Genomic DNA, 10,310 nt, shown 5'->3' with positions numbered 1-10,310 from the left:
CACACTTTTATTAAGTGCGGATATCTATCTTTATTTCATTACTTTATACCCAAACCTGTAAATTACTGGATTTATGTATGCTATAGTCTCTGAACAGAGTATATATGTTGACCAGGCACACTGTCAGAAATAGAGGAAGGGTTTGAAAAGAGAGCAGTACCCTGGAAATGGACACAGCAGTTGACATCTGTGCCCTCCTGGTAGCCTGCCGGCGCCAGGGCCCAGACAAAGGTGTGGTAGTCTTTCACTGACGACCATCCCACCTGAGGGAGTCAGCGGAGAGAGAAGAGAGAGAGAGATCAACATTGAGAGACAGAGAGAGACGACAAGGGGACAGGGGGATAGACAGGGAGGCGCACACGTAAACACACAACAATTCTGGTTGTTAATACATCAAGAATTGTTTTGCATTCCACTTTATTTACACTCAACAGAGTATGCCACTCCTCACACTCAGTTTTTAGATATCAGGTTAACTTGATCAGGTTAACTTTACCTTGAAGAGTCCGACCCAGTCATGGCTGGCCCAGGTATGTTGTGAGCTGACACTGTAGTGGCACTCCACGCGGCTCTGAGGGAAGTAGCTACTACCCACGTTCCTAAACTCCACCCTCCAAGCCTTCTCCATGGCAACACAGTTACACAGGTAGACTGGCGAACACATGTGGGGATACATGGTAGAGGGAGGAAAAATACAGTCAGGCATCCCCCTTTTATTTCACAATACGTATAACCACAAATAAATGAGTCAAACACTTTTACATACCTGACCTGCACTTGATTGAAATGTTTGATAAGACAGAACCAATAGAGTAGTCACAAAAGTGAAATCTTCAAGCTAAATTAAGCACACCTCAAATAATTTATAATATTTGACATACAGTATATATTTGTCTGGAACTCAAGGACCTGTTCAGAGGAGCACATTGAGAAGTAGGTAAGAGGTGACTGCTGTGAAACAAATGGCTGAGAGAAAGAGAGGTGTACTCTGGGAGTGTTTGTTCAATGTAAGTGGTACTCTTCAATGAGCATATGGAGGTCATGTAGAGGCATGGGGGAAAGACACCCCCAACATCCTGACACCCCCAGCCCCTCACACCCCCAGCACCCTTACCCCCCCACCCCCACCCCCCCAGTCCCATGACACCCCCAGCCCTCTGACACCCCAAGTCCCCAACCACCCTAGCCTCCTGATCCCCCAGATACCTGTCACCCCCTACACCCTGACAAACCCAGCACCCTGATCCCCCAGAATCCTGACACCCCTTACACCCTGACAGACAAAGCACCCTGACCCCCCCAGAATCCTGACACCCCTTACACCCTGACAGATCCAGCACCCTGACCCCCCAACTACCTGACACCCCCAGACCCTGAAACCCCCTACACCCTGACAAACCCAGCACCCTGAACCCCCAGCTGCCTGACACCCCCAGCTGCCTGACACCCCCATCCCTGACACCCTCAGCCCTGACACCCTCATCCCTGACACCCCCAGACCCCTGGGCTACTAACACCTTGATGACAGTGAGGCCCATAACTACCATGATTCATTACCTCTACTACATGACAACACACACACAAAGACACTCTGCCAAATGCCAACAACACTGTCACAGACTATTTATTTCAGCCATTGCCCAATGTCTTATTGTTATTGTTCACCACTCTAGTCATGTGTCGACATGCATATAGCCCTCCAGTTGACTTCATGCTTAAAAAGTCAACAGCTACGTGGGACTTCAATTGCACTCTAAGCATGCTGACTGCAAAGCTGAAAGCTCAACCACCCTAATCATTTCACACAGTTAGGCATAATCTAGTATTGAGGCCGAGACACAGTAGCCAACAGGAAAGGTGCTATACAGTTCACTATTGTGCTGGCATAAATCAAATGTTATTTGTCACATGTGCCGAATACAACAGGTGTAGTAGACCTTACAGTAAAATGCTTACTTACAAGCCCTTAACCAACAATGCAGTTTTAAGAAAAATAAGTGTTAAGAAAGTATTTACTAAAATAAAATGAAGTAAAAAATATAAATACATTTAAGACAAGAAATAGACAATAAAATAAACAGTAACCAGGCTATATACAAGGGGTACCGGTACTGAGTCAATGTGCGGGGGCACAGGTTAGTCGAGGTAATTGAGGTAATATGTACATGTAGGTAGAGGTAAAGGTGACTATCTTTAGGATTACATGACTCAGTCTAAATCCCAGTAATACAATGTAACCTCAAATGAACAAAATAAACAGGGACATTGTAATAGAGAACGGCATGGAGCAGTGGGTCTATTTCTAACTTGTATTTGACTAACATATTATCCATATTACAGAGATTACCAAAGGTAAATAGTGAGTCTTGAGAATAATGTTTATATACTGTTTAACCCACTTCATATGTATATACTGTATTCTAGCCACGGCCTGTACTATATAACTACACCTGCACACACCTTTTCTATTAATATACTGTATATAATGTCTATACACACCATCATATAGATATTTATTTATATTCCTGACTCTGACATTTCTCGTTCTAATATTTCTAGATTTCTTAAATAATTCATTTTTACTTTTGGATTTGTGTGTATTGTTTTGTACTGTTAGGTATTGCTGCACTATTGGAGCTAAGCATTTCGCTACACCTGCAATATCTGCAAAATATGTGTACAAAACGAATAACATTTGATTTGAATGTGTATTAGGTAATACCACGTGTATAGGACATGTATAACCCATTAAGAAGCACAACAAAAACAACCTGTATTATTCCACCTGACAAGAGCATTTGCGTTATGTTTATTTTGTTAGAAATTAACAAAAGTCCACAAATAATACAATATGTGATTTAAAAACTACTTATTTTACTATATAAGATAAAACAAAAAATACCTCTAAACTGTGTGAGTGTTCAAATAACACCGCAGGAGATGAGTGTTCCAAGACAAGGCCCAGTAGCCTAGCAGCAGTAGCCTCCAGTGTACGCATTAGACCAGTGGTTCCCAAATAGGGGCACTAGGATCCCTGGGGGTACTTGGCCTAACCACAGGGGGTACTTAAGAAGACTCGTGAGATAATTGGCCTACCGGTAATAATGCACATGAGGTACATGAGGGGGTACTTCAGGGCTACTGCGGTAAAACAAAATTCAGTTGGTTCTACAGTAAACGAAAAAGGTTGAGAGCCATTGCACTAGACTAGTTCGTACATAATAAACTGTCTTTATGCGCAAAAGCAATAATAATCAGGACCATCGGGCCCGTTAACCGATCTCACCGTAATCTGAAATAGAAAAGAAAACTTGTGCACCAACAACAAATACTTGTGCGTTAGCATCACTACATAAGACAATAAGTTCGTTTTCCTTTGTCTGCAGAGGGAGAACTCTACGCAGATACAGATCGACAGAGTTTCTTCTACTGAGACGTACCTTATTCTGGCCTTTTTGGTATCCAATTGAGCCGTCACTATCAGAAAACGGTGTCAGAAAACAACGATTTTAAAGATGCATAACGGCGTCTCTTTGGCTCAACTGTTCCACTAACCTAGAACAGTAACATAAACACATGCATCACAGAGTGGTGGTGTGTTTGCTGTATTATGGGAACTGCTGTTCTTTATTACTGACTGAAGCACAGATGTGAAGCTAGAGATTATAGAATAAAACTACAACCCCCAAACACAGATGAGACGCTTGAAGATACATAACGTTCTACTGTAATTTGATGCTGGTAGCGTCCATGGCTGGTGATTCATTATGTTTTATTCGCCGATTGCAATACACGGTCACTCTCATTGGTCATGCCATGGCCTTATAATAAACGGTCCTACTCCAGCGGCAAGTCATTGATGTGCAGAGAAAAACAACTCATCGGGTTTAATATGAATTGCGAAATAATGGATGAAGGGTAGTTTTTGATGTGAGCAACCATATCCACTGCATTTGCAACAACCAAATGTGTAATTGCTATAATTGCATACTGTCCATCATAGCTGCCTGCTCCCAATATGGTCTTATTTAGTCCTGTAAAATGATAGGCTATGAATTACGTGCCCATCTAAAGGAAAAGCAGAGGTCTTCATTAACTCCGGCATGACACTTGAGCACAGCAGCATTGACAGGTGAAGAGACATGACAGGAGAGATGTTGGCGAGGTAATATTACCTGACAACACTCCATGTGGGAAGAGGTGCTAGAGTAATAAGTATCTGCCTCCCTCACTCTATCCCTGGTGTGCAGTGTGTTGACAGCATGTCATGCTTATCCAGGGGCACAACTTTGGTTTTAGAAGTGGGGGGACATACTGTAAATAGGAGTAAGAGTGACCAGTAGCAGGATAAATGGATACAAATGGTAATGGAAAATCAATAATCAATGAGCAGCAGTATAATGGTAGTAATACATCTAATCAATAATCATTATAGCATCAATGTAAATGTGAGGTGATTTGTACGTGTGGGTGTAAATGTGGACCCAGGGTAGTCAAGGGAGATGTATTAGGCAGACTGTTGTCCCTGACATCACACTGCTTGCTTAGCTAGTACCACTTCCACCTGATTCAGCTCACACTGAGGCTCCAACCAAGGTTTTACATTTTTGTGATGTTTAAAAAAATATATAACCAGGTAGTGAGTGCATAGAGAACAGAATTTGACTCAATCACATGAAGGACAAAACACTCACTGTACAGAAAATGATTAGAATATATATGTACTGTTCATATTAGTTACTGGGTAAACAATGTGAAAAGGATTAGACTACATGTACATGAGATCACATACGTTACTGGGTAAACACTATGCCAAGCAATCATAAGTTACTGGGTAAACACTATGCCAAGCAATCATAAGTTATTGGGTAGACTCTATGCCTGTCACGACTTCGGGCGGTGTTCGGCGGTCGACGTCACCGGTCTTCTAGCCATCGCAGATCCATTTTTCATGTTTCATTTGTTTTGTCTGGTGATCACACTCACCTGGTTTCAATTCCCTACTTACATGTTGTATATGTTCCCTCTGTTTCCCCCATGTCCTTGTTGGGAATTGTTTATTGTTTTACGCACCCCTGACAGAATTCCCGACCTGTCTATGGAGTCAGCAGGAGCAGGTGCCCCTGGTATAGGGAACAAGCGAACATAATCCACCAGCTCGGCGCCATCATGGATCAAGTTATCCAGACCCTGGACCGTTGGGAGAGACAGGGAGGTCCACCAGCGCGTTCAAGCACGCAACCCGAACCTCCACTACTCACTCCTTCTGCAACTGGTCCAAGTGGGATGCGTCTCACTTGGACTGGGAAGGGAGAGGGTGTCCTCCCTCATCTCGTGCCTCACAGGGAGAGCTCTGGAGTGGGCCAACGCTGTGTGGGGAGAAGAAGAAGCGGAGTTGGAGTTCTTCACCGAGCCCGAGGGTAGAGCGGCGGATGAGCGCCTCTTCCAGCTGAGGCTGGAGGAGCGCCTAGGAGTTTGCCCAGAAGTTTAGGACCCTGGCTGCCGGCGCGGGATGGAACGACAGGGCCCTGATCGTACACTACCGTTGCAGTCTGCACGAGGACGTTCGTCGGGAGTTGGCCTGCAGAGACACCCACCCTCACGTTGGATCAGCTGGTGGACCTGTCCATCCGGCTGGACAACTTGCTGGCTACCCGTGGACGTTCAGATCGGGGTCTGGTGGTTCCAGACCAGGTCTCCACCGTACGCATCCCTCCAGAATATGCCGATTTGGCTCTCGCCTTCTGTAAGAAGAAGGCGACTCAATTACCATCCCATCGACGAGGAGATTGTACGATAAATCTCCTGGTAGACGCTGCACTTCCCAGGAGTCACGTGTATCCCCTGTCGCAAGCGGAGACAGTGGCTATGGAGACATATGTCTCCGAATCCCTGAGTCAGGGGTACATTCTGTCATCCACTTCACCCGTCTCCTCGAGTTTCTTTTTTTGAAGAAGAAGAATGGAGGTTTGCGCTTTTGCCTTGATTATCGAGGTCTCAATCAAATCACGGTGAGGTACAGTTACCCGCTACCTCTTATCGCAACGCATTGTGTCAATGCACCGGGCGCGCTTCTTCACAAAACTGGATCTCAGGAGCGCTTATAACCTGGTGCCTATCCGGGAGGGAGACGAGTGGAAGAAGGCGTTTAGTACCACCTCAGGGCATTATGAGTACCTCGTCATGCCGTACGGGTTGATGAATGCTCCATCAGTCTTCCAATCCTTTGTCGGCTTTTGGGCAACTAAGGGCTCTGTTTACCTCGGCACCAGTGCTGGCCCATCCGGATCCCTCTTTGGCGTTCATGGTGGAGGTGGACGCTTCCGAGGCTGGGATAGGAGCGGTGCTCTCTCAGCGCTCGGGTACGTCACCGAAGCGATGATGACGTGGGGGACCGGGAGCTGTTGGCTGTAGTCGAGGCCTTGAAGGCGTGGATACATTGGCTTGAGGGGGCTAAACACCCTTTTCTCATCTGGACTGACCACCGTAATCTGGAGTACCTCGCGATCTCCTGGCGAGGAGATTGAACCCTCGCCAGGCAAGGTGGGCCATGTTTTTCACCTGTTTTGTTTTCACCCTTTCGTACAGACCAGGTTACCAGAACGTGAAGGCAGACGCAAGGTCCCGGCTGTAAGACACAGAGGAGTGGTCCATGGATACCACTCCCATACTCTCCGGCTCTTGTTTGGTGGCGCCGGTAGTGTGGGAGCTGGACGCGGACATTGAGCGGGTGTTACGTGCAGAGCCCACTCCCCCTCAGTGACCAGCTGGGCGTCTGTACGTTCTGTCTGCTGTTCGCGACCGATTGATCTATTGGGCCCACACGTCACCCTCCTCTGGTCATCCTGGGATTGGTCGGACAGTGCGCTGTCTTAGTGGGAAGTACTGGTGGCCCACCTTGGCTAAGGATGTGAGGGCTTATGTTTTCTCCTGTTCGTTGTGCGCCCAGTGTAAGGCTCCTAGACACCTGCCCAGAGGTAAGTTACAACCCATACCCGTTCCACAATGGCCATGGTCACACCTGTCGGTGGATTTCATAACTGATCTTCCACCTTCACAGGGAAACACTACGATCCTGGTCGTTGTAGATTGTCTTTCTAAGTCCTGTCATCTCCTCCCTTTGCCCGGTCTCCCTACGGCCTTACAGCCTGCAGAGGCCCTGTTTACTCACGTCTTCCAGCACTATGGGGTGCCTGAGGATATAGTGTCTGATCGGGGTCCCCAGTTCACTTCGAGGGTCTGGAGGTCTCGGTCAGCCTTTCCTCAGGTTTTCACCCCGAGAGTAAGGGGCAGGTGGAAAGAGTTAACCAGGATGTGGATAGGTTTCTGAGGTCTTATTGCCAGGACCGGCCAGGGGAGTGGGCAGTGGTCGTCCCTTGGCAGAGATGACCCAGAACTCGCTCTGCCACCCCTCCCCTAACCTCTCTCCCTTTCAGTGTGTGTTAGGGTGTCAGCCGGTTCTGGCTCCTTGGCATCAGAGTCAGACCTAAGCTCCTGCGGTGGATGACTGGTTCCGGTGCGCGGAGGAGACATGGGACGCTGCCCATGTTCATCTTCAGCGCGCTGTGCGGCGCCAGAATGTGGGCACAGACCGTCACCGCAGTGAGGCCCCGGTGTTCGCACCGGGGGACCGGGTCTGGCTATCGACCCGGAACCTGCCCCTCTGCCTGCCCTGTCGGAAGATGGGTCCGTGATTTGTGTGGCCATTTAAAGTCCTGATGAGAGTGAAAGAGGTATGTTATAGGTTACAGCTTCCCCCCGATTACCGCATTAACCCCTCGTTCCATGTGTCTCTTCTCAGGCCGGTGGTGGCGGTTCCTCCGCCCCCTCTGAACATCGAGGGGGCCCCAGCGTACTCCGTTCGATCCATCCTGTATTCGAGACGTCAGGCGAAGGGCCTTCAATACCTTGTGGGCTGGGAGGGGTACGGTCCGGAGGAGAGATGCTGGGTTCCGGTGGAGGACGTGTTGGACCCTTTTATGCTGCAGGATTTCCACCGTCTCCGTCCAGATCGCCCTGCGCCTCGTCCTCCGGGTAGTCCTCGAGGCCGGTGTCGGCGCGTTGCTGGAGCCGCACGTCTGGGGGGGGGGGGGGGAGTACTGTCATAACTCCTGCCGAAGTCGGTTCCTCTCCTTGTTCGGGTGGTGTTCAGCGGTCGACGTCAGCGGTCTTCTAGCCATCAGCGAACCATTTTTCATGTTTCATTTGTTTAGTACGTGTGTTGTGTAGTACGTTTATGTGACTGATGCGATACGGGTTTTGTGCCCATGTGTTTTGTTATTTTTGTATGCCGGTAGTTATGTACATTAAACGGATCCGGATATTTACCAAGCTCTGCTCTCCTGCGTTTGACTTCCATGCCACCCCTGACAATGCCAATCAATCATAAGTTACTGGGTAAACACTATGCCAATCAATCATAAGTTACTGGGTAAACACTATGCAAATCAATCATAAGTTACTGGGTAAACACTATGCCAATCAATCATAAGTTACTGGGTAAACACTATGCCAATCAATCATAAGTTACTGGGTAAACACTATGCCAATCAATCAAATGCACTTGTTATTGACCCCGAGACTGGTGTCTGGAGTACTTGATGATCAGTTTACTGGAAATAGATTAAGTCTCTAAAATTACCTGTGTAGAAATCGCCCAAAACAACCAATTTGTAGCCTACAATATGTATTCAATTTTATTCACACTTAATAGACAATCAAAAAATTATAATATTTTTGGTGACAACAACATTACAGATAAGACCAACTGTAGGATGTAACATGGGACAAAACATTACAGATAAGACCAACTGTAGGATGTAACATGGGACACAACATTACAGATAAGACCAACTGTAGGATGTAACATGGGACACAACATTACAGATAAGACCAACTGTAGGATGTAACATGGGACACAACATTACAGATAAGACCAACTGTAGGATGTAACATGGGACACAACATTACAGATAAGACCAACTGTAGGATGTAACATGGGACACAACATTACAGATAAGACCAACTGTAGGATGTAACATGGGACACAACATTACAGATAAGACCAACTGTAGGATGTAACATGGGACAAAACATTACAGATAAGACCAACTGTAGGATGTAACATGGGACACAACATTACAGATAAGACCAACTGTAGGATGTAACATGGGACACAACATTACAGATAAGACCAACTGTAGGATGTAACATGGGACACAACATTACAGATAAGACCAACTGTAGGATGTAACATGGGACACAACATTACAGATAAGACCAACTGTAGGATGTAACATGGGACACAACATTACAGATAAGACCAACTGTAGGATGTAACATGGGACAAAACATTACAGATAAGACCAACTGTAGGATGTAACATGGGACACAACATTACAGATAAGACCAACTGTAGGATGTAACATGGGACACAACATTACAGATAAGACCAACTGTAGGATGTAACATGGGACACAACATTACAGATAAGACCAACTGTAGGATGTAACATGGGACACAACATTACAGATAAGACCAACTGTAGGATGTAACATGGGACAAAACATTACAGTAACATCTAGATAAATATGTTAACTCTGTGGTTGCAAGTAGGATGTTTCGCTTGTCTCCCACAATGCTTTAGTTCTGATCTCAAGTTGCAGTTGGTGAGGAGCAACTGCAGAAATGTCCAGTTGACCGCTGTCGAAAGTTCATGACCTTTCATCATACAGTGGTTTTTGTTAAGGTCATGCAGTCGACAGCAAGTCAGACAATTTTATACCCATAATGCAACACAATTTGAAAGGCGATGACCGACGTTGGTCAATGTCTTGACAAACGTGATCCTCTCAAACGGGTCCAACGTGTGCACTCATGAATATAAAAGCATTGGATTGGTGTAATCATTGGCTAGAATGAGTGTCCACCATTGGGAAATCCATGATTTGGACCCACTCACTGTCACAGTCATACTCTGGACCTAGTTTTGTCCCATGGAATAAATGTTGTGGATCTTAATGTTTTTCCTCATAATCCTGGACTATTGGACCACCATTTTATTACGTTTGCAATTGCAACAAATAATCTGCTCAGACCCCAACCAAGGAACATCAAAAGTTGTGCTATAAATTCACAGACAACACAAAGATTCCTTGATGTCCTTCCAGATTCCCTCTGTCTACCCAAGGACGCCAGAGGACAAAAATCAGTTAACCACCTAACTGAGGAACTCAATTTAACCTTGCGCAATACCCTAGATGCAGTTGCACCCCTAAAAACTAAAAACACAGAAAATACCCGAGCTCTGA

General features: G+C 46.2%; 1 protein-coding gene across 1 annotated transcript in view; it reads right to left on the bottom strand.

Moving 5' to 3' along the window:
- LOC110532676 (calcium-binding and coiled-coil domain-containing protein 1) overlaps window positions 1-3,610 on the bottom strand; it is a 21,660-nt gene extending 18,050 nt beyond the window's left edge. The window contains exons 1-3 of the mRNA XM_021616767.3: window positions 3,441-3,610; window positions 497-651; window positions 161-263 (exon numbers count right to left, since the gene is read on the bottom strand). Of these exons, the coding sequence (XP_021472442.2) occupies window positions 161-263; window positions 497-628 (235 nt within the window). The 5' untranslated portion in view covers window positions 629-651; window positions 3,441-3,610. The remainder of the gene's footprint in view (window positions 1-160; window positions 264-496; window positions 652-3,440) is intronic.
- Window positions 3,611-10,310: the final 6,700 nt, after the last annotated feature.

This window comes from Oncorhynchus mykiss, chromosome 9, assembly GCF_057628025.1.
Source record: "Oncorhynchus mykiss isolate SJ-2025 chromosome 9, ASM5762802v1, whole genome shotgun sequence".
Classification (NCBI taxonomy): domain Eukaryota; kingdom Metazoa; phylum Chordata; class Actinopteri; order Salmoniformes; family Salmonidae; genus Oncorhynchus; species Oncorhynchus mykiss.
Note: the sequence above shows the minus strand (reverse complement) of the source record. Positions and strands in the feature narration are given on the sequence as shown.